Source organism: Papio anubis, chromosome 2 (genome assembly GCF_008728515.1).
Source record: "Papio anubis isolate 15944 chromosome 2, Panubis1.0, whole genome shotgun sequence".
Classification (NCBI taxonomy): Eukaryota; Metazoa; Chordata; class Mammalia; order Primates; family Cercopithecidae; genus Papio; species Papio anubis.
The window spans coordinates 145,763,568-145,788,015 of NC_044977.1; the positions used below are offsets into that span (position 1 = coordinate 145,763,568).

General features: G+C 39.7%; 1 protein-coding gene across 4 annotated transcripts in view; it reads left to right on the top strand.

The window, feature by feature from the left end:
* The first annotated feature begins 8,190 nt into the window (after nt 1–8,190).
* Nucleotides 8,191–24,448, top strand: part of PLOD2 (procollagen-lysine,2-oxoglutarate 5-dioxygenase 2) — a 91,444-nt gene continuing 75,186 nt past the window's right edge. For 2 of the 4 annotated variants that reach the window (XM_009201565.2, XM_009201566.2), the window contains exon 1: nt 8,191–8,925. In XM_009201565.2, coding sequence (XP_009199829.1) covers nt 8,817–8,925 — 109 coding nt within the window. In that variant the 5' untranslated portion in view covers nt 8,191–8,816. Of the gene's footprint in view, nt 9,018–24,448 lie in introns of all 4 variants that reach the window. The other 2 variants (XM_009201568.2, XM_009201569.2) reach the window with 2 other exon arrangements.

Sequence of the window (24,448 nt, forward strand, 5' to 3'; positions counted from 1 at the left end):
GCATTTTTGGTTTTAGGTGGTTGCAGTATCAAAACTAATTATTTTCTTGACTATGAAATAATTATAAAACTTTAATTACTTAATTATAGACCAATGTCAAATACACTTTAGCAATATCAACAACAAATAACAACAAACTATTACCATAAAAAGATAATTCAAATTATTATTTTATCTGGGACACTGCAATATATTCAAAATAATCCAGTTTCCCAAATTGAGAAAATTTATTTTTTCTTTAATACGTTTTAATGTAGATATATTACAGACTAAATCAAGTTATAACAATTTAATTTATTATTTAGCACAGTGATTTGCTTTTGTATGTACATATTCAAAGAGAAAGCAGGAGCTAATGCATTTTGAAAGCCGAAAGACAAAGAACAATGTCTGGAATGTGGTCCTTGCACTAAAACTATTTGTTGAATGAAAAACTGTGCATCTACTTTAAGAAAACCAAGAGTGGAATAAAGATAAAAAGAGATTTTTGACTTTTGGGATTGATTTTGGCCAGTCTTGCTGTGTGGATACTAGTTGTATCATTTATTTATTTTGATTTAGAAAATAAGTTATAATTATTGAAAAACTGAAGCATTCAAAGAAGGCATTAAAGTAGTTGATTTGATAATATTTCTCATTTCTTTAAATTTAAAACGTTTAGGGAAAAAATTTTTATTTAATAACCTGTTGTTCATATAAGTATTTATCTTTTATTATAGCTAAAACCTTTTTCGGTAAATACTGATAATCCTTTGCACTTAAATAATGTTTTTAGGATAAAATTGGTGTCAATAGTCTCTGAATTCCAATTTTTAAGAATCATGTTAACAGCTGGAAAAAAAAAAAAAAAAAGAGTGCCCATAGACATTAACAAAGTAACACTGCAACAGTAATTAAGAAAAATACTGTGGTTGAAGTAAAAGATAAATTAGAGGGCAGTAACCAAATGGTTACCTTTCAATACCAGAGTGGCATAATGTAATGTTAGAGAACTTTGCAAAATAAGATGTCTGCAGGGAGTTCACCCACCATTTCACATGCATTCAGCAAATGGGCTGCATGATCATTATAGTGATCTTCAAAAAGGATGAAGTGGCTCTGTGCATTGTGATCTGTGCCTATAATACAGAAAATTATACCTGATAGAAACCATCCCTTTTAGAAACCTGTTATGAAAAAATACGTTAAGGAAGACAACACTTATAATTCTAAGGTGCTGCAGTCAGACTGGGCATGGTGTGGCACGCTGGCCAATGCCATGCTTTTCTCTACTGGTATATACTTTAAAGTAAATTCTCCTTCCTTTCAGTTCTATTGCAAAAATGTTTCCTTTTTTGGGAAAAAAAAAAAAAAAAAAGCCACAGAATGCATTACCCAGATTTTAAGAGTGTAGATTAAGAATACCATTTGTACCTTTATGCCATATTTCTGAAGAATATCCACTTCCCTAAGGCCAAAGTTTTATAATTTTCTATGATTTTATCCTCTCTGTTCTTTATATAACATCTAATATTAGAGTTATTTACATCTTTAACAAAATAACATCTAATATTAGAGTTTTACAACTGTTTCATTACATAATAGATCTCAGTATTTTCTTAGGTAGACTATACTTCATTTCAAGAGAGCATCCTTAGAGATCTCACCAAGTAGAATTATAATACAATTGTTTAACTGAAAGTTTCTGTTTGAATCAAACACTTGTGATCAATGTATGTTAATCTCATGTCTATCATAAAAAGCTCTGCCAGAATAGGGAGGACCAGAACCAGCAGACTAAGAGGCATGGGCAGGACAGGTAAAGAAATACTTAATAGCAGATGGTAAGACAATGCAGGCAGGAGGCCTTGAGGAGGTTCAGGGGTTCAATTAAGTGACAGAACTCCATTTTCTGGAAAACTTAGAAGAAGATCAGGAAAGATCTCAGTCTGAGATGAATTAGGCAATCAGACAGGGATCGAAGATAGTGACTAAAATACTTGAACCAAGGTATATAAGGACATGCTTAATCATAGAGGAATAAAGTAACAATATCATTATCGGAAATTGAGCATAGCATACAATCAAAACTGACTCAGAAAGATTCAATTCCATGCTGAGCCCAAGAATTATTGCTCATAGACTCCTTGTATTCTCAATACTTACGGAAAGGATTGGTTTTAGATTCTAGGGGTAGGAAAAGAAGCCAGTCAAAATTTATGGGGGTCTAAAGCATTAGAGATCCTTTTAAAAAATTATATGAGTTACAAATATAAAATAAAACAAAGAAGTAAGTCCTCATTTAGAATAAGAAAAGAAAACCTAATAATTTAGAGAATCCTTGGAGCTCAGGCACCTTTTTTTCTAAGATTTCCCCAGGCAGTTTCTGAGAAGTGTTTTCTTAGTGATTGTTCCTGATTACAGCCTGGCTTCCCTTCCAGCCTAGCATATTGTACAACTCCCAGACACTCCTAACTCTCACAGGGACCTTTGCAAGTGAGGGGCATTGACATTTAAGCTTCAATAGTTCCAGGGTAAATCTACCTCTGGGCAGAGCAGATGTCAGAGAAAGGAGCTAAATGGTCCCAAGAAGCAGGAGAATGAGAGATTATACAGGCAGAGAGTCTTTCAAAAAAAATCATTAGAAACTACTGTTGAACAAGAAAATGTTGACGATACATGGTGATTAATCATAATTAATGCTAATCTGGTGTTAGCTATGCCAACAAGTATGTCATCTTGTGGAACTTTGGTCAAACATATTTGGAAGACTGAATGTGAATGCCACAATGATTGCTGACCCTGTTGGATGACTCATGGCCTAGACAGTTCTGCCCAATCGTTTTGACTAGTCACAAACATCTGCTAAAATCATCTTCAAAATACTTGTGTTTGCTGGCATTCTTTCCTATCCTGGCATGCTCTTCTTACTTTGAACTTGACTGAGTTTCGTTTTACATCTGACATCATTTTGCTAGGTACAAGGGTTTCACAACTCATATCCACCTAAAGAAGATTCCAGATAAGTACACTAAGATGACTAAAACATAGAATTAGTGTTATTTTAAAAATATACTGAAAAGTGTCCTTATCCTCTCTTGAAGACAAATAAGAAACGAAAGAAATAAAACACCTCAGAAAATAAACCATGCTCATTTTCTCTGGGATAAATCACTGTTTATGTTGCACCAGGAAACCTGTTTGACTTATGGTTAAACAGGTCATTTTAATGTTTAAGTCTAGCTCCTAGGAAGTTCTTCCCCTTACTATTTGTGTTTGGTTCTTTTTATTTCTAATTTCTTAATGTAGTTGGTCTCATACAGGCTTCGTTTGAAAGGATGTTCAGCCTTGAAAAAGTCACCTGGTAAATCATTCCTGTCAAATTACAGCTTAAAGAATTTAAAGGGAGGCCGGGCGCGGTGGCTCAAGCCTGTAATCCCAGCACTTTGGGAGGCCGAGACGGGCGGATCACGAGGTCAGGAGATCGAGACCATCCTGGCTAACACGGTGAAACCCCGTCTCTACTAAAAAATACAAAAAACTAGCCGGGCGAGGTGGCGGGCGCCTGTAGTCCCAGCTACTGGGGAGGCTGAGCCAGGAGAATGGCGGGAACCCGGGAGGCGGAGCTTGCAGTGAGCTGAGATCCGGCCACCACTCCAGCCTGGGCGACAGAGCAAGACTCCGTCTCCCGTCAAAAAAAAAAAAAAAAAAAAAAAAAAGAATTTAAAGGGAAAACTGCTGGGGCCCACAGACTATACTGCAAACCTCTCATATGTAAAGGGCAGCTTCAGATTTGTGGCAACTCAATCATCCTAAAATTAGAGAGGTCATCCCCTGACATCTGCAGCAGAGGCCTGTTTAGAATGAAGAGTCACAGCAAAAAAGCTCTGCTTCATGGTGTTCTCTAAACCCTCATCTCCAGTTTGTATCTTATATTTGCTGTTGTTTCTGCTTCCATCTAAGTTCTGATCTTAAACTATGTTTCCCGACGCTACAATCAATGACTTCTCTGAGGCTTCCTCCTATTGCCCAGTCTCTCTTCTGTAAGACTTCTCCTATTTATCTGAGTTTAACAGTCTCTTTTGCCGATTTCTTTTTTCCTGTTTCCTCAAAAGGGTCCGCCTTCTCTGAGTTTCAGCTCTTGGATGTCTGGTGGTTTTTCTTTGTCCTCTAATTCATTTAACATCCCCCTTCATCTGTACCTCCAGGGTTATTACACAAATTCCCGAAGCTTTACTTCTTATTCACTCCACAAATATTCATTGAATAAATATTCGTTGACTCCTTTTTCTCTCTTACGCCCGCATTCAAACATCAAATTTTGTTGGCTCTACATTCAAATCTATCTGGAAATTGACCTTCATTTACTGCTATTGACTTGCTTAAAGCCTCCGTCATCTCTCTCCTGGACCACTACATTATCCTTCAAGTTGGTCTACAGGTCTACAGGCTTTCTGCTTCATTTCTCCACTCACCCTCCCTTATCTTCCTCTAATGTGGCAGCTGTGGACTCTGTCATCCTTTTTAAATCCTACTTCAGATCATGTCACTGCTCTGCTTACAACCATCCAAAAGGCATTTCAATTCATCCAGGGTAAAGGACAAAGTTGTTACCAGGCTTTACCCTTATCACACTGTTTATCTGCTTGTCTCCGCCCTGCTTATTACCTCTCAGGCTTCATCTCCTACTATTCTTACCCATAGTCACTGAACACTCAATTGCCCTCTTGCCTCCTCATAACACTCCAGATATTTCTGGTCTCACGGTCCTTGCATTTCCTGTTTCTTCTGCCTGGAACGCAGGTTCCCTGTACAGCATGGCCCCCTCTTTTTCTCACCACTTTCAGATCTTTGCTTAAGAATCATCTTCTCAATGGGGCTTTCCCAGGATCCCTTACTAAGGTTTCAGTATACCTCCCCTCCTTATTGATCCTTCCTAGTTACATTTCCTGACTTACTTTCTTTCTACCACTTACTACCATGACATGTTTATCTCTGTTTCACCTGAAACTAAAGCACAATAGATTTTTGGTTTTTTCTGTCACTAATAAATTTGTTTTTACCAACATCTATCTAGAACAATGCCTGAGATATAGCAGTCACGGAATATTTTTTGAATGAATCAATGAATAAACAAATGTGCTACTATGGTACTTACTCTTCAATGATGAAAAATAATTCAATCCTGACCTTAATAGATAGACTGTCTAATAATAATGCTAAGAAAAGACCCTGTCACAAATGAGAGAGGTCTGCTTCAGAAGTTAAAAATCATGGAACAGGGACATCTCTACCCAGCCTGAGGTAGGGCAAGGTACCCCAGCTGGGCTTCCTGTAGGAGGTGGCACTTCAGCTTGACAGATTTTAGCCCGATGAAGGAAGGAGGACAGGTTTTGTCATCCTTTTTTTTTTTTTTTTTAGATATAGGGATAACATGAACAAAGGTATGGTTGCTGAGCAAATGCTGCTTCTCTCATTTCTCCTCAAATTTCCTTACCATTTCTGAGCATGTCACCCTGAATTCTTATGATCAAGAGTTATATCATTGGAGTGGCTGCTACCACAGCAGGTTGGGAATGCCTGGGAATTAATGAGTGTCCCTCAGCCCTTAAGTCAATGACTGATAGGTGTTGGGACTATATATCCCAGTTCTCTGACCCATTGACCAGGATATTTTTGAGTGATATATAGTATATCAATTTTGCGGGATTAAGCTCCAATTACCCACTGTGGTTGATTTAATTGGATATTTTCCCCTTCCTGTGTCATTTTAGTCTCACCTATCCTGTTTTCTCGAAACTCTCCACAAACTGCTAGTCACTGAATTTGGGCTCATGCTCGGAGGAACCCAAATGATTCCTACCTAAACTTTAGAGAATGCAAGTGACAAAGTATTTGGTCTGCTTTAGGAGATAATAAAGCAAACTACATTGGTTGGGTCTAGTTTGGCATGAAGGGATCTGAATACTATGTTAGGGAATTTGTATTGTTTCCAAATCTCTTATGAAATCTGTTTGGGGATGAAGCAAGCAAAAGGACATGAGTATGATTCATCTAGTTGTGGTATATAGTGGTATTATACTGGTGGTAGGGAAAGTCTACAGGAAATGGCCTAGGATACACTCAAGAGTGCATTAGTTAGTGAGGTAGTAGTGAGAATGGAAAGGAATAGATGAAGACAGAACATAAAGGGGAAAAAAATGACAAAATTTGAGTCCAGCTCTGTGAGCTGGCGGGTGTAGGGGATAGGAAGAGAGAAGTAAAAATGTCTGAGGACACATGAGTTAGAGAGCAGTAGTATCAACAGAGATGAGGGAGCTGACTAGGATCTGGATTTGATGAGTTAAAAGACATATCGGGCCAGGCGTGGTGGCTCACGCCTGTAATCCCAACACTTTGGGAGGCCGAGGCAGGTGGATCACGAGGTCAGGAGATCAAGACCATCCTAGCCAACACGGTGAAACCCCATCTCTACTAAAAATACAAAAAAAATTAGCCGGGCCTGGTGGCAGGCGCCTGTAGTCCCAGTTACTCCAGAGGTTGAGGCAGGAGAATGGTGTGAACCCGGGAGGCAGAGCAAGCTTGCAGTGAGCAGAGATTGCACCACTACACTCCAGCCGGGGTGACAGAGCGTGACTCTGTTTAAAAAAAAAAAAAAAGACATATTGAGTTTGTGCCAATGGAACATCCAAGTAGAAATGTTCAGCAGATGGCTGGAAATATAAGAAAGCAGGAAGGATTTGGTTTCAGAATTGGGGCTCTTTCAGACTGTGTTAGAAGTGTCTAGGTATTTTGAAAATCCCAAAGAAATACTTGCTTTATATGAGTCTCACAGTACAGACATTGTGATTCTTAACAGAGAAGGAAGAATGTCAAAGTAACCTGAAATTATTAGTGGACTTTTGGAGTTTAAACACACACACACATACACACACACTCACATACACACACCCCTGTAATGCAGAGAAGCAGTTAAGCATTCATGAGGGGAAGGGGGGTGCCAGGTTGTAGCTCTGCAAGCTCTTAAAGATACTGGAGAACCAAGGAAGCAAGAAGTCAAGTTCAAGGAGTTTGGCAATTGCAGGTTTGGCTTTCTGGAGACAGATTTGGCCAAAACACCGGCCACTCATAGCAGAGTCCTTGGACTCAGAGGACTGATGCTGTTTGCTTTGTGCCTAGTTTTATGAAGCTGTACTTGCCACACATGAAAGGCTGTCATTAAGGAATCCATCTTTTAGCTTTTTTCCCCCCTTCAGACTAAATAAACCTTATTTTATTCTTCTCACAGGTCATAGTTTCCATTTCTTTAATTATTTGTTACTCTTCTCAGAACTTTCTCCAGTTTTCCTCTTCTTTTAAAAAAGTGAGACCAAACCTTCAAAACAGAGTAATAACTGGCTTAGTTGTGGGCACAGGAAGTGATTCTTTTTTAAAATGTCACATCCCAGGCAACATTTCTTTGCAAGTTTTCCACCTGTTTCTAATGCTACCAAGATAAGATGAAAGCATTAAGTTCATGTTATCTTGATATGTTAATTTTAGACAAAATGTGATCATAATGGAATACATTTTTCCATAATTTTCGGTTTTAATTTCAAAGGCTCAGAGTTATAACGGGTGTTGTCTCAATTCTGTTTTTTTTCTCATTTCACGAAAATTGAGGCAGGAGATTCCAGAATGGAAGCAGTTTGGTTCTCTTTCTCCTATAAGATAGCGTACGTCATTAAATGTATGAGGCAAAACTGTCAAGCTTTTTCTTAATTGTTCATTTGCTCCCACTCATTCCAACAAATTAAACCCTTGGCTAGTTAAAATGTGAGAACATAAAAAAGAGAATTTTCCTAGACATCAGTCAAAAATGGAAGGAGTGGCGGCCAAGGCTCAGAGACCTCGACCTCTCCGACCACGTCTTTAGGAGTAATTTTCCATGCGGACTGGAGGAAGATCTTGTAAGCACAGCCCTGGCATTACACACGTTGGGCTCTGATTCCGCAGGATTTACAAGCCTCATTACTGGAAAGAGTCTAAGGCTCTCTTGGCACAAGCGGCGGAACAAGAAATGTTCACTGGACAATAAAACTTTCGGTTTACGGAGTAAAATAAAAGCACGGCCTTCGTTTTACAGGGTGATGAACCTGCCCCTGAATTAATGAGGGGCGATCCATTTCCATGGCTTAGAGTCTGGCAAGGTTCCATTCAGACAAGATTGCGGCAGATCTGCAGTCACTTCAGACTGGGTGGGGTATCCAAGGCCATAGAAGAGCAAATTCTCACCCTTAGCGGCTGCTGTGGAAGCTACTGGGGCTGGGACAGCAGAGAACCCAGACGGGAGCACCGCCCTCCCGCCAGATTCCCGGCGGCTCCTCCTCTCTCTCCCAAACCCACTCCCAAAGCTAAGGGCAGTCTTCCCCGTTCCAGGCAGAAGCGCTGCGTGAGTCTCCACACGTAGCCGCAGGCAGCTCCTTAAATAGCGTCCGAGCTGAGCAAACAGTCCAGACGTGGGGCCCAGGAGGGCGAGTGGAGGCGACCGCACCGGGCGCGCGGCGGCGGCGGGTCAGCGGGCGGCCAATAGCCAGGGCTCGGCCCGCCCCGTCGCCTCCCCTCGGGGAGCCTATAAGGCCACTGCAGCGCCCCGGGCGCCTGCTGCTCCGCGCCTCCGCCGACGACCTGACTCTGCTGCGTTACGCGCAGCTCACGCTGCCGGCCCCGCGCCTTGCCCACCCGCTCCCGCCCGCAATCGCTAGCCCAGGGCGGACCCGGGTGTCTGCGTTCTCGCGAGAAGTGCGGCGCTGCGGGGCCGTGGGCGCCTGATCCCGCGCGGCCCTCGAGGGCCGAACATGGGGGTGCGCACGGTGAAGCCTCAGCTGCTGCTCCTGGCGCTCGTCCTCCACCCCTGGAATCCCTATCTGGGTGCAGACTCGGAGAAGCCCTCGAGCATCCCCACAGGTGAGCACCCTGCGGTGTGCCGCTGTCCCGCGAGGTTCGGCCGGCGGGGGGGCAGTTCATTCATCCACCAACCCTTCCGCGGGGCTGGCCAGGTGAGTAGTGGGGGCCTGTCCCTCCTCTCCAGGACCGCCGGGGTCTTCCCCAGAATTGCGGTCGGGCGGCGCTGGTCCCAGGGGAAGTGTAGGGGCACCCGCGCTCGTTGACTCCTTGGAGTTCTCGGTGAACTCAGCTTGTCCGAATTTCCCTGCAGAACAAGTTGGAGTTTCCTTTTGGACTTGCAGGTCATGGGCACAACACCTTTCCTGCAGCTGTCCTTTCTCTTTCCTCCTTTCTGAGAGTTGGCATGGATTTATCCGTGGTGGACGAGGCAGTACTCCTTCTGTGACCTAAACACGGGGCTTAGTGTACTTTCTAATTGATGGTGACACATTCCTTCCAGCACCCCAGGAAGCAGCCGGTAACACCTCCCTCTTGCCAAAAACAACGCTTGCTCAGAAACTTTAGTTGTTTTCAATAAGGCTGCCTGGCTACCCAGTACCTCCAGGCGGCAGCTTTCCTCCTTTGGGATCTGAAGGGGAAGCTGTGGATACACGGCTGCTCCCCTTACCTACCCTTTTCTAGAGCCGGGTCCTGTTTCTTGTTTTCAGAAGCTGGAGCTGCACGAGAGTCTAGTCAAGTTCTTGTAAAACAAAACTTTTTACATTTAGCCAGATTAAAGAGAGTTTCACAACGTTTGTCTAAACGTGCTTTGCTGCCTTTTGTGGCACATGAAAAATCCTTGGAGTTTTCCACATTTGTGCTCTTTGTGCTCAACTCTCTGAAATTAGATCTTGCATTTGAATGACCTTCTAATGTCCTTTTGTTGTTGTTGTTGTTAAGTCATTTTGGCACCTTTTTTTCTCCCAAGTTAATAGAGTGCTTTTCTACTTGAACTTTTCTTAAGCCTAAGGACAGAAATTTCTATTTCAGAGTTACATTCAGAAAGTGACATTTGGTCTGCTGTCCAGCTCATCCATGTAGCAATAGTTTTGTTTTCATCTTTAAGTGTTTCAGATAACGTCAGCAGGCTGAACTGCCCATCTTTCTACAAAACAGTGCTTGCTTTGTTAGCTTGAGAAACTTCAGCATTCAGATGGATTTCTATCAGTTACAGGATGCTTTTCTTTCTGTTAGGTATATGTGACCATTTAAAATGGATTTCTGAACCCCTGTGAGTCCTCTAAATTTGAACTAAACTTTTGCATAATTTAAAAATATTTCTTCTAGCATAATATCTAGAAAGTAGAAAGTAAGTGCCTTCAGCAAATTTGAAAGTAGAGACAGAGACATTTAAAAAGGAAAAACAAAACAAAACAAAAAGACTTCTCCAGAAAAATGTCTTTCTTTGTTGAAACACCCAAGGAAACTTTAATTGTGAAATAAAACAATCTCTAAGGACTTTGTTATATTTAGAGAGGCCTCTTTGGCCTTTGTATATTTTATTCCACTTGATTGCCAACACCCCTTACTTTTTAATAGAGGACCTCCCTTTGTAGCTGCCTTTGTGTTTATAGTCAAAATCGACTTCCCTTCTCACTCTGGATTTTAAATTTCATGGAACTGGACAGTAAACTTTTAATGGATTGTGATATCAGAGAAAGAGAATTTTAGATATGAAAATTTCCTCAGGAAAAGACCACATGAAACCCACTGTTTAAATCTGAGGACTGGTCACTTTTGGTAAGCAGGCGGGAATTCGGTTAGGATCGAAATGTGGGGAAATACTAATTTGTGATAGGTGAAGCCAGCACTAGTCAGTTTGGTTACAAATTTCGGTGTAGGTAGATGTTCTTGTAGGTTATGTGATAAACTAATAAACGTAGAGGTGAACTGCTTGATAAGGTGGGCAGAATCACGGACTGTGGTCTATATTATTCTTTACATATTTCAACTGAAAATTACTGAATAGAAACTTATTTGTTGACATAAATATCAAGATCTTCTATAGGACCCTAAATTGTCTAGCTTAATAGTTCTTTAAGAAGAGTGCTTATCATCTCTAACCCTGTATATTTGTCAACATGTCCCAACTAACCAAGAAGAAATGGTTTAGATCACAATTTCTTGGCCCTATTGACATTTTGAGCCGGACACTTCTTTGCTTTGGGGAACTATGCTGTGCGTCGACGTTTAGCAGTACCCTTAACCTCTGTGCACTAGGTGCCAGTAGTATTCCCCTTCTAATCTGAGCACCAGAAAACAAAACAAAACAAAACAAACAAACAAACAAAAAAAGGCCAAATGTCCCCAGAGGGACAAAATTTTGCCCAGGGTTAAGAATCATGGGATTAGACAAATCTATTTGTATTTGAGGCAGTGTGGCATTATAGCGTTACTGAAATGATAACAGCAAATCATTTTTGAAAACAAATATTTATAATGATTTTCAGTTTACCCACTGTAGCTGGGAATGTGACACACATTCATCAATTTTTGGAGTGTAATTTTTCCTAGCTCTGGTGCTTTGTTGACCAGAGTTGAGATCTTAGCTTTTTGTTACATTTTTGAGAGTTCTGTGTGCTGTGTTGGTTCCTTTTGGTTGCCACTTTATTCTTAGCATGGAAAGACTAAATAAGATTTTGGTTAAAATGATCATTTTCTCTGAAAATAATGTATAGGAATTGTTACCTGAAAATCATATCCTTATGGGAACTTTCAGAGGCAGAACCTTCCTAATCAGTGCCAGTAAATCAGGTTCATACCCTGATTTATCTTTCCTGCCTTTTCTGCCTTCTAGGTGGAATAAGGAGAAGGTGGACATATTCCTGCCAAGTCTTTGCCGTCAGGTCTCTAGACGTGAATCAAATTTGTGTGTGTTTTCTGAGGCACCTTACTATTCTATGATCCAAATTGGGCAGAAACCAAGTTTTGGGCAAAAATAAAGGAAATGGTCTCAAATGTTTCTGTCAAGACCAGTATTTTTCTACCACATTCATTCATTTATAAACTCTCTAATTTACTGTGGTACATTCAAGGAAAAAAGGAAAGATTTGTCCCTATCTACTGATGCAAACCAGCAATTTACGGGGTGGAGAGGAAAAGAGCAAGGGCCTGGAGAAACCTCTGGAAGAGAGAGGGTCTTGTCCTCTGTACTTTCTGTATTCTGTGCTTCAGCCACACAGAATGACATATCATCCATAAACAGACTGTGCCTTTTATTTCACATGAAAGCAGACATATAAAACAACTCTAGAGAATGTGAAGACAAGAAATGAAAATTAAATTGAGCTACACTTTTCTATCCATCACATGGGACAAAGCATCTTAAAATAAACTCTGATTGTACCAAATGTCAGGATGGGAATTGACCATTGGTGGAAGCACAGTGTTTTTGGAGAACAATTTAATAATGTCTACTGGAATTGAGAATCCACATGTTCTGTAATCCTAGATATGTACATGAATAGCTGTCTCAAATTTCTGTTCCTTTTTAGTTTTTTGAAATCCTGTTTATTGTTGAAGTCTAGCTCCTAGGAAATTCTTCCCCTTGCTGTTTTTGTTTGGTTCTTTTTATTTGTAACTTAATGTGGTTGGTTTATACATATCGTATTTACTTTGTACTGTAGGTCCTTATGTTAAATACATTATAAACTCTTTAAAATGAAGGGCTGAGTTTTATTCATTTTTATGCTCTTCAGGGTCTACACTGTACTTTTGCCACAGACATCCTCAGGTTTTGTTTACTGAGTTTCTGGCCTGTTCTGAGAATTATGAAAAGTAGCATGCAATCGATGAGGTTGCTGGTTTCTCCTTCCCCCAGAACTTTATCCGAATTCACTGAGCTTCCTTTCTCTGCTTGGGAACCCATACGCTACATGATTTAACAGCTTACAAGTGCAGTATCTGCTGCCTTGTTTCTGAACTATGTTTGGCAACCCTTCTCCATGGGTTATATTTCTCCCTCTACCTGCTTTACTCAATACAAAGTGGCAGCTGCACTATTACTTTCAGGTAGTTGGGTGCCGTAATTTTTTTTATTGGTGGTGAAATGGAGATTTGGAATGGTTGCGTAACTTGCACAAGCTCACATAGCTGGAAAACAGTAGAAGAGGAGGCTGTGCCCCTTCTTCAGGCTGTGCTTGTCTTTCCTGACCTCTTAATTGTTCTTTTGGACTTCTGGGACCTACGGGAAAGAAACAGAAACTGGCCATCAGTGACTTAGAGAAAGAAAAGGAAAGCTTTGCTAAAAGGGAAGAGACATAATTTGCAGGTTACATAAAAGGAGGAGAAAGAGTAGGCACAGGCTGAAGGAAAACTGGGCCTTAGGCAAGAGTGGCAAATTATGGCCCATAGGCCAAATCTAGCAGACCCCTGTGTTTGTGTGGTCTGTGAACTAACAGTGATGTTTACATTTTTAAATGGTTGAAAAATATCAAAAGGAGAATAATATACTCTGAAACATGAAAATTATATGAAATTAAAGTTTTATTGGCTCTCAGCCAAATTCTTTTGTTTACATATTGTCTGGCTGCTTTGGTGCTACAAGGCAGAGCTGAATAGTAGTTACAGAGACTGTGAGGCCTGCAAAGTCTGAAATATTTACTAGCTGGTCCTATACAGAAAACTTTGCCGAACCTTGCCTTAGGAGATGACATTCCCACTTAAGCTGTGGCTCATGCCGATCTGCTGCTCTGTGGGAAGGAGCTGGCTTCTGGACAGTAGCAGCTGGCTCTGGGCATTTCAGAGACCTGTTTTTCATTTTAGAATTTGCCAGTGATTCCTATGGTGTTTTGCATTCAAACATAGAGCTTCTCTGTTACATCTTTTTAAACACAGCACTTGAAGCTAACAAGACATGTTCGTTGGTGTAAATAGTGTTCTCATGATAAAAAATGATTAAAATACTGATGGCTAGTTGGAAAGGAGATGCAAATTTCTTCTTCAGAGCTTGAGTATATTCTAGAAATTTGTTCTTGAAACTTCGTTATGAATTTGTGGCTGAGCTCCTGGGAGGAAATAGTTAGCATGTTGATCAAAGAGTATTTTTATTTTTCTTTAATCATTGCTATAAATTAGGCTTAGCTGAGAATTTGGTGGCTTTTAAAGTGACATATTCTTTTTAATTTACGTTTTACTCATTTGCTTTTGCTGTAGAATGGTTGCCTCACCAAACTAAACTGAAGAGAACTAATTTTCTTTCTTTCTTTCTTTTCTTTTCTTTCTTTTTTTTTTTTTTGAGACTGAGTCTCACTCTGTCGTCCAGGCCGGAGTGCAGTGGTATGATCTCGGCCACTGCAACCTCTGCCTCCCAGGTTCAAGCAATTGTCTGCCTCAGCCTCCTGAGAAGCTGGGATTACAGGCGTACGCTACCATGCCAGGCTAATTTTTGTATTTTTTTTAAGTAGAGATGGGGTTTCACCATCTTGGTTAGGCTGGTCTTGAACTCCTGACCTTGTGATCCAACCCCTCGGCTTCCCAAAGTGCTGGGATTACAGGTGTGAGCCACCACGCCTGGCCAACAAAACTAATTTTCAAAGCTATTGAGACTGCAGTTAAAAATGGTTATCTAGAATAGTATAATTATAGAGACTGTGTTATTTTATTTATTTATTTATAGACAGGGTCTCATGCTGTGGGTCAGGCTAGAATGCAGTGATGCTGTCATAGCTCACTACAGCCCTGGGCTCCGTGATCCTGTTTATCACCTCAGCCTCCCAAGTAGCTGGGACTGCAACTCTGTTGTTATTTGTTATCTTTATTCTGCTTACCACCTTAAAGCCTACGTGTTGCCACCCATATTTGGTAATTACACTACTAAAGATGGTGTAGCAGTACAGAATTGATTACTGCCCGACTGTGTCACAAAAATACCTCTTCGAAAACTACTGTTTGTAATTTAAAAATATAGTAACTTCAAATAAGTTTTTGTTTTCAGAGTAACTTTACAAGCTATTCAAAGAGCAAAGATATATTGTTTTTATACACAGAAGGAAGATTTTCATTACAGATTTTCTTTTGTGTATTAAAAGAGGGAAATGTACTTTTGTTAATTTTAATTTGGTTTTCTTCAAAGCAATACAATCAGGTTTATGCATTTACATACTTAGTTACTGATTGACTCATGCATTTTTTTCAGGCTTTGATTGTTTTAGTAGCATATTGTGGCAGATTTAGGGAAATAATAATATTTTGAAATTTCTAATAAAATATGGATATACTTCCCCTTTCTTGCATTTATTTCTTAAATGAGATGTGATTAAGTGAGAAAATGCTTAATTTGTTAGTGTTGAAATATGCTTCATGTTTACAATTTCTTTTCTGTTATAAGAAATTAGGTTTAAATGAGAACACTTGGACACAGGAAGGGGCACATCATACATCAAGGCCTGTCCTGGGGTGGGGGGAGGGGGGAGGGATGGCATTAGGAGATATACCTAATGTAAATGACAAGTTAATGGGTGCAGCACACCAACATGGCACATGTATACATATGTAACAGACCTGCCAATTGTGCACATGTACCCTAGAACTTAAAGTATAATAAAAAATAAGTAAATAAATAAATAAATAAGAAATTAGGTTTAAAGTTTAGTTTGTATAGGTTTGTAATTAAATTTTAACCAGGGAAAAATCTATAAATAGCAACTGGATAACCTTTGCTCTTCATTTCAAGAGCCATTAACACTAATTATTATTATTATTTTTTGCTGTTCTTTTTTATTATTAGTCTTCTCGCAAGAGAGTATCAGTTTCTGTGCAAGTTTGTGAGTGATGGGGATACTCCCCAGGCATTATCAATACAGAAGTGACAAGGTATACTACATTGGAGTGTCCTTTCCTTTTTTGGCTAAAGAACTGTATTTATAATAAAAGTCAACACCAGAAGTTTAAAGTAAAAACCTTATTTCAAGTTTGTATACGCTAAAGAACATGATTATTACTGTAAATATATTCAACAGACTTTTAATACAAATAAAAGTCTTGGTGAACATACGGCTAAAATGAGGGGCTACTTGAGGCAGGGGAGTGGTCAGAAAATGTGTTTCATATAAACATTGGTGAATTTGCAAAAACAGGCCAGAGTTGAAATTAAATATCATTTGTTATACTGATAGTTTATTGGTTTTAATATTGCTTTTATTATCTTGTGTGCATAAGACATCCTGGTGCATTAACTAATCATCTGCTTATTTAATTTGGGGTTATATTCTCCAATTTTTGCAAAGAACTTTCTCATTTGCTTTCTAGTTACTGCTAACCTGTTTTAGGGTTCCTTCCTTAGGGTAGTGAGAGACAGGAATTTCCTCTGATTTAAATGCTGTTTTTCTACTCTTTAAAAAAATTTTTTTTTTAAATTTTTATTTTTTGCTGTGGACAGGTAAAAATTCTATATGGGACAAAGGAATTTTTAAGTACACATAATTTGTATTGTTCTTGACAGTACTCCTGGTCAGTCATGAACACTCAAGTGCAGTAAGGAGATATTGAATATGCATCATGCTCCACAACTTGACCCTCCCACAGGCACAGCAACAAGCAGAATAGATAATGTGGATTTTGGCAATCTTGGCTTTCTGATGCTAGGGCATCGATCTGGCTTGGGAGAAGAAAAGATCCAGAAGCTATACTTTATTCCAGAACCCCAGCACACAGTGTCTCATAGGCAAGGCTACTCTGTCATTGACTATTCTGTTTTAAATGATTTGGAGCCACAGCTTTTGTGGGCTTTCAGGTGCAAAATACTTACAGATGCTGCACACAGGGCTAAGAAGGGAGCCATAACATTTAGGTCTTTTTAAATGCCTTCTCTAACAGGTTCTTTAAGCATTTAAATCTTTCCTTCCTGTTTCTAGCAATGTACTGAATACCAACAGCTATTTCATCTTTAAAAATTTGGCAAATGTAGAATTTAAATTATTTCTTTCTTAAAAAGGGAACCAGGTAACAGTTTACTGGTAGACTAAAATGATCTCCTTAATTTGATCACCTGGAGAAGTCTTAGAGCACTGTTGTTATGAAGAGGGTGGATGGGTTCTTTGATGGGATTTTCCAGTCTTGTCCAAGCCAGATCTGAGGCTGCTTGTCTTCAGAGGCCTCTTCTCCCGCTCTGGCTCTACTGGTTCTTTCCTGGCCTCCAGCTGGCACCACAGTGGTGACCAGAATGTCCTGCTGGTCCAGGGCCTCTGGAATTCCTGCCGGCCACGTCTAGAGAAGGACAATCCTCCTTTTCTTCTTAGTTTGGTTTAGACAAGGTTGGAATTTTTTAAACAGTGACTTTACTAAGTAACCAAGGGCAAAACAAAACAAAACCCCACACTGGAAAATCACCGAAGCAAAGAAATGAACAGACTTACCAAGTAGAGATTCAGAGTTCTTACTCTCCTCTGACTTTCGTATAGTTAGATACCTGCACACCTGGCACATTTTGAGGGTTCATGAGTTCTGTGCCTTTGCGCAGCGTTTCTTTCTCTTCTCTTCACTCTCATTCCTCACTTCTTCCTACCACTTTCTTTTACACCGACTTCATGGTTGGGGTCCATGAAATCCATGGGTTGACAAGTGCTAATAGGTGGTCTAGGTATATTTGTCATTTCTTAGGGACATATCACAATACATATTAGCATAACTCTAGCCATTGGGCACTTTATTTTCTTCAATAGGTAGAATCTTTTTTTTTTTTTTTTTTTTTTTTTTTTGGTGAGGGGGAACAGAGTCTTGCTCTGTCATCCAGACTGGAGTGGAGTGGTGCAATCTCGGCTCACTGCAGCCTCTGCCTCCCAGGTTCAAGTGGTTTTCCTGCCTCAGCCTCCTGAGTAGCTGGGTTACAGGCGTGTGCCACCATGACCAGCTAATTTTTGTATTTTTAGTAGAGACAGGGGTTTCACCATGTTGGTCAGGCTGGTCTCGAACTCCTGACCTCAGATGATCCGCCCGCCTTGACTTCCCAAAATGCTGGGATTACAGGTGTGAGGCACCGCGCCCGGACAATAGGGAGAAAATTTTTATGCTATTGTCCATAACAATTTTTGTATTGCATTAATTCTTGATTTTAGTAGCAATTTGTGTATGCTTTTATAATGCTACATAATTTAGTAAATCTACGTTAATTTAGCTAAGCTTTATAAATTCTCTCATAATACAATTTTTTTAGAGGTAACTAACAGCATTTTAACTTTTTAGATGCAAATGTATGCCAACAATAATTTCCATTGTGTAATACTGTGAAATTTTTGTAATTAATTTTGTTTTTTTTTTTTTGAGACAGAGTCTCACTCTGTCCCCCAGGCTGGAGTGCAGTGGCCAATCTCAGCTCACTGCAAGCTCCGCCTCCCGGGTTTACGCCATTCTCCTGCCTCAGTGTCCAGAGTTGCTGGGACTACAGGCGCCCACCACCTTGCCCTGCTAGTTTTTTGTATTTTTTTAGTAGAGTCGGGGTTTCACCGTGTTAGCCAGGATGGTCTCGATCTCCTGACCTCGTGATCCGCCTGTCTCGGCCCCCCAAAGTGTTGGGATTACAGGCTTGAGCCACAGAGCCCAGCCGGTAATTAATATTTTAAAATATAATTGGAGTATTTATTGACTGGCTAGTCTGTGTTCTGTTGCTTTGTGTGAAGGAAAAAGAGAGAAAAAACAAAGCCAGAATGAACAAACAAAAACCACACAAGGCTCAGTTCCTGTTCTGTATTGAAATTCTAAGATTCTCACAGGGAAAATAATGTATATGTAAAACTGAGCAAATCAAAGAAGCACTTACGGGTAAGCAGCCTGGGCTAGAGGGAAGAACATACACATCTGGCATTAGGAAACCTACATCTAAGTTCTCATCCTTCCTCCTTCCACTCACCAACCTTGAGCCGATTCTTGAGCCTCTTCAGACTTCACTTGTAATTTGTGATCCTTATAGTGTTGTGATTTGATGTCTCTTGACTTTTTTGTTTTTGAGCTGGAGTTTCATTCTTTTCGTCCAGGCTGGAGTGCAATGACGCGAGATCTCGGCTCACTGCAACCTCCGCCTCTGGGGTTCAAGTGATTCTCCTGCCTCAGCCTCCTGAGCAGCTGGGATTACAGGCATGCACTACCATGGCCAGCTAATTTTGTATTTTTAGAAGAGACAAAGTTTCTCCATGTTTGTCAGGCTGGTCTTGAACTCCCGACCTCAGGTGAACCGCCCACCTCAGCCTCTAAAAGTGCTGAGATTACAGGCGTGAGCCACTGAGGTTGGCCAATGGCTCTTGACTTTTAAGTGTCAGAATGGTGGTAGAGACAGAGTGCTGCAGGAATCAGAAAAGAGGTCTCAAGAAAACTTACTATTATTTGTTAGGCCAAAGAAGGCATAGATATAAGGTTGTTTTGTGTTTTAAATTCTACTTTTTCTACTGGTTATTGTATCAAGATCTGGAGTTGACCAGGACTTGGTGTTACTTTTTTCTCTAATTAGATTTGATTTAGATGCAGGACAGTAGGCCAAGAATAACTAGAATTAAATTTACATTTAAAAATATTCCAAGTGTTTTTATATGAGAAGAGAAAACAGTCTGGTGTTTTTATGAAGCTATTTTCTGTTTTCAGAGAGGAACCATATCCTCTTTAGTACATTTAAATTTTGTAAGCTGTTAAAAAAAATAAACTTATATTCATCTGTTTCAGTCCTGAACTTTAAGTCAAATAAATTAATAACAACTATGCTGGTAACTTTTTTTTAACTTTTATTTTGGGTTCAGGGGTACATGTGAAGTTTTGTTACACAAGTGAACTCATGTGATGGGAGTTTGTTGTACAGATTTTTTTTTTTTTTTTTTTTGAGATGAAGTCTCACTCTGTCATCCAGGCTAGAGTGCAGTGGCCGGATCTCAGCTCACTGCAAGCTCCGCCTCCCGGGTTTACGCCATTCTCCTGCCTCAGCCTCCCGAGTAGCTGGGACTACAGGCGCCCGCCACCACGACTGGCTAGCTTTTTGTATTTTTTAGTAGAGACGGGGTTTCACCGTGTTAGCCAGGATGGTCTCAATCTCCTGACCTCGTGATCCGCCCGTCTCGGCCTCCCCAAGTGCTGGGATTACAGGCTTGAGCCACCGCGCTCGGCCTATTGTACAGATTATTTCATCTCCCAGGTATTAAGCCCCAGTACCCAGTAGTTATCTTCTCTGCTTCTCTCTCTCCTCCCACCATCACCCTTAAGTTGAGCCCAGTGTCTGTTTTTCCTTTCTTTGTGTTCATGAGTTCTCATCATTTAGCGTCCACATATAAGTGAGAATATTCAGTATTTGGATTTTTGTTCCTGTGTTAGTTTGCTAAGGATAATAGCCTCCAGCTCCATCCATATTCTTGCAAAAAAACATGATCTCATTTTTTTTTTTAAATGGCTACATAGAAATTAAAGCGAAGTTTTACGATATGTGCTACTTAAAAATTGGGGACCCTTGTCTAACTTATTACATAAATAGTCATCAGAATACCTAGATTCAACTTTTAGATTCATTATCTTTAAAATATGATTGCATTTAGTGAACTGAAAACATGGTAAATAAAAACGAAATCAGTTTGTGGGAGAAAAGTATTTATGTGCATATGTATACGTGTATATGTGTATGTACACATTTGTGTTTCCTAGCCATGGAGATTATTGTTGAGCCTTAAGAAAGGAATAGAAAGTAGGAGTACCTTTTAATCTGGACTTTTCTTCTTCGATATATAGCTAGGTTATTGTCACAACAGCATTTGTTCTACATGTGTTTGCATCTTTGAATGGAGCATATCTAGTGAGTGGTACACTCTGCAACTTAATCCTTGGAGAAGATGGTGGTATGCAGTGGTTTTTCTTCTGGCTATTTTTCCTACTGTTTCCAGATGGATTTTATGTAAATTGAAGGAAGCAGTTCAAACAGAACAATTGGAAGGGAAAGAGGGTGACTTAATTTTAAAAACGTATATAGTTACTTATACAGTTGTTTTCTAAGTGTAAGATTAGCAAATATTACAGAAGTATTTAGCCTGGGTGTTGGTTTTTGGAAATTAACAATTATTTATTGAATAAGCAAATGAAAACCAGTAGCTGTTTCTTTTGTACAGTATATTAGGTTGAAGAAAAATTTGGTTTATTAAAATGATAACTAACTTTTATCTTATTTAGTATCACTTGATATTTTATGTTCCTCAGGCATAAACATGGTTTTTTTTTTTAAAAAATGAAGTATTACATTTTAAACAACTAGTGTAATATCCTAAAAAACCGAGCTCCTCCTCCCTGAGTGGCTGTATGACACCAGTACCATCAGCTCCATGAGTTGTGGCAGAGTGGATAAGTGAGATTTTTTTTTTATGTTTTGATAAAAGATAAACTAAGAAGTCTGCTTTATAGACACAAACTTAAAAAATAACTATGATTGATAATTATATCTCATTTTCTGTAACCAGATTTAAATTCTTTATTGATGCAAGGCATGAATTTTTCTTAATAATTCTCAGAATATCCCACACTTAAATTAGTTTCGAAGCATATTGGGTTTGTAGAAAATTCTTTCGAAAAAGAGTCCTATTCAGTTTGAAGAGGTGATGGGAGTGAGAGGGTAAGTGAAACAGAGGAAGGGAAGTTGCTTTTAAGTGTGGTACAGAATTACAAAATATGTGACTTGAGTGAGTTTACAATTAATTCAGAAAAATCTGAACTAGAAGCCACTGCTGAGTGCTGGCAAGGGAAATTTTGCTTATGTAAAATGTGGCACTGAATTCTTCCCTGAACAGAAATATGGTTTGGGTAGTTTCATCCTTGGGATTTATTTATCTGGATTATGCTTATTGTAGTTGTAGCATTTCATATTAACTGCAACAAATGGAATATCTCAGCCATTCTTTGCATGCTATGACTTTCAGCCTGTGGTCCAGTGTGCGTGGACCCCGATGCAGCATATACACTGAGACAGTGTATAGTGCTGAATTTGTTTTTTATTTGGTTTCAGGAAGTCAGCTGATTACTTCAGTAATCAGCAGAGATTCAGAAATATAGATGCTGTAATATTATGATGCAGCCATGGATGTGTTTCATATCACTTCGCATTTCTGATAAATTGAGGTACAAATCTGTTGTGCTTTGAATTATTGGAGATTTGTGTTATTTCCTCTTTTATTATGATTAAGTATATTACAAAGAATTTGGGATGATGTTTTTAAAATATTAGGGCAAATGCAGAAACAGTGCAGAGGAGTGCTTGCTTTCTTGATATAGCTAGAGGGTGCTCACTATACAAGGAGACTAGAGACCTCTAACTTTGAACTTCAAAACTTTGAAGTCATTTTTTCTCATTCCTCTGATTTATTCTTGGTATTCAGGTATATTGCTTTGCTCATTATTTTGTCTCCGTCTTTGTTTGTTTCATCTCTAGTGGAAAATGTGTGTGTGTGTGTGTGTGTGTGTGTGTGTGTGTGTATGTGACTCCCTGCCTGCCTGTATAAATAATTAGATATCTGAAACAGGTAAAGATTATTTTTAATATGATTTTAATATTGTTATTGCATTCAGCAGTGATTCCTTAATGTTATTTAATACCTATCCAAATTCACCTTTGCTCCTTTTCCTCAAAAATGTCTTTTTATAGTTGATTTGTTTGATCTGGATCCATAAATGTATCTTCCTAATTACCTTCCAAGCTGTCACTATCTTAGTCTACAGTGCAGGACTCTGGTGGCCTCAGGGTCAAATCTAGCCTGCATATTGTTTTCCAAAGTCTCAAATTAAGTTCTATGTTTCAGGAAATTTTACTTAAAAATCAGAATTTTTCTTGCCTTGGAGGAAAAAAAAGGAAAAAAAGGCCTGGAAACCCTGGATTTTCCTTCCCATGTGGCAGCAATAGTTGGCTGGCTCTGAGGAGTCCTTTCCTTGTATGGGGTACTTTTGCACTCCAGTCACCATAGCAGGGGCCTGGCCTCTTCACTGATGTGTTTGCAGCCCCCTGTCAGTATACATCACTGAATTAGATAATTATCGTTGTTTCCGAAATTATTTTTCTCGTCTCATCTTTCTTGAGTTCAGTGACTCTTAACCAGGAGTGGTTTTGTCCCCCCTGGAATGTTTGGTAACATCTAGAGACTTTTGTTGTGAGCAGTGGGTGCTCCTGGCATCCTGTGGGTAGAGTCCAGGGACATTGCTGAAACGTCCTGCATTACACAGCATGACCCCATCACTCTCTCCCACCCCCACCCCAAGAAAGAATTATCTGGCCCCAAATGTCAATAGTGCTGAAGTTGAGAAACTCTGCTACAGTCTGATGGCACACTTCTGATTTCACTGCCCTGCTTCTAGTGCCCTCTCTATTTCCAAATGTATTTATTATCATTTCCCAATTTGCGCTCTGTATTCGTACTGGATTCCTCACTATCCAGTCAAGAGATCATGCTTTTACCCATCTTTTGGGGGAGGGGGGATTATATTTCCAGGTTCCTTGACTGTCAAAATACTGTTTGTCATTTTTTAAGGCCTCTATCTAGCTCATTTAGCTAGTTGTTTCTGATGACACTTTATCGCAGTGTTCTCAAAAAATCATTTTGTTATAACTGGAAAATTCCTTGAAAATTTATTTGAACTCTTCCCCTCATTACAGTCTCTGCTTCTCCAGTACTGAACATAGATATATTAAATCTTATATTCTAGTTATTTTTTTTTGTAGATTTTTATTGTCCCTTCAGTGTTGAACTTCTACAGTATTCTCTGCAAATATATAATCTGTGATTTAAATTAGTATTTAGTATGTTATCCTCAGTCTTTTTATATGAACTGACTTTACATTCTTAGTTGGATTTTAACCGGCAAGAGGATAGAGATTGTATCTCTTGAATTGCTATGCCTTAGAACTCCCAGCCTCTGAAGCTTCTCTGCCTATAGGCCTTACAGAGGGACAGTCCATTAACCCTTGGCTTGCCCTAGTCACAACTAACAAGATAAGTGGGCACCCTATGTTGGTCCGGGTTCTATTCAAATGAAGAACCCATTTTAGATATCTTGAACAAAAGTAGATTTAACAAAAGTAATTACAAGCTTATACAATTATTAGAAAGCCTGGAAGAATGGGCTTTAGCAAAGCTTCAAACTGTGACTTCTAGAAGAGCAGAAATAGCTGACCATACTAGGAGGCTACTACCTCTGTCCCAGCTGGGAATTGGGAACCCACCATTGGAAGTATTGAATTCAGAAATAGGCTTCCATAAATGTAACCCAGGGATGGAGAAGCTGTCTCCATTGATTCCTTATGCCCATGAGGCTGGTGACTATACCAACAATGCAGAATTCAACCACAGCCTTTGCTGCTGTCAATATGTCTGTCTGTCTGTCTCTCTGTCTGCCTCTCTGTCTCTCCTTCTCTCTCCTTCTCTCTCCCTCCATCTCCTTCCCTCTCCCTCCACCCACCCTCCTTCCCAGTTCCCACAAAGTGTGAGATTGACCCTAGAACACTGGTGTAGGGTAAACCATATCCTTCTGACCATGCTTACCAATGGAAATGTCCAAAAGTGGTAGGGAGAAGACCATCTGTTTTTCTGATCTCATAGGAACACAT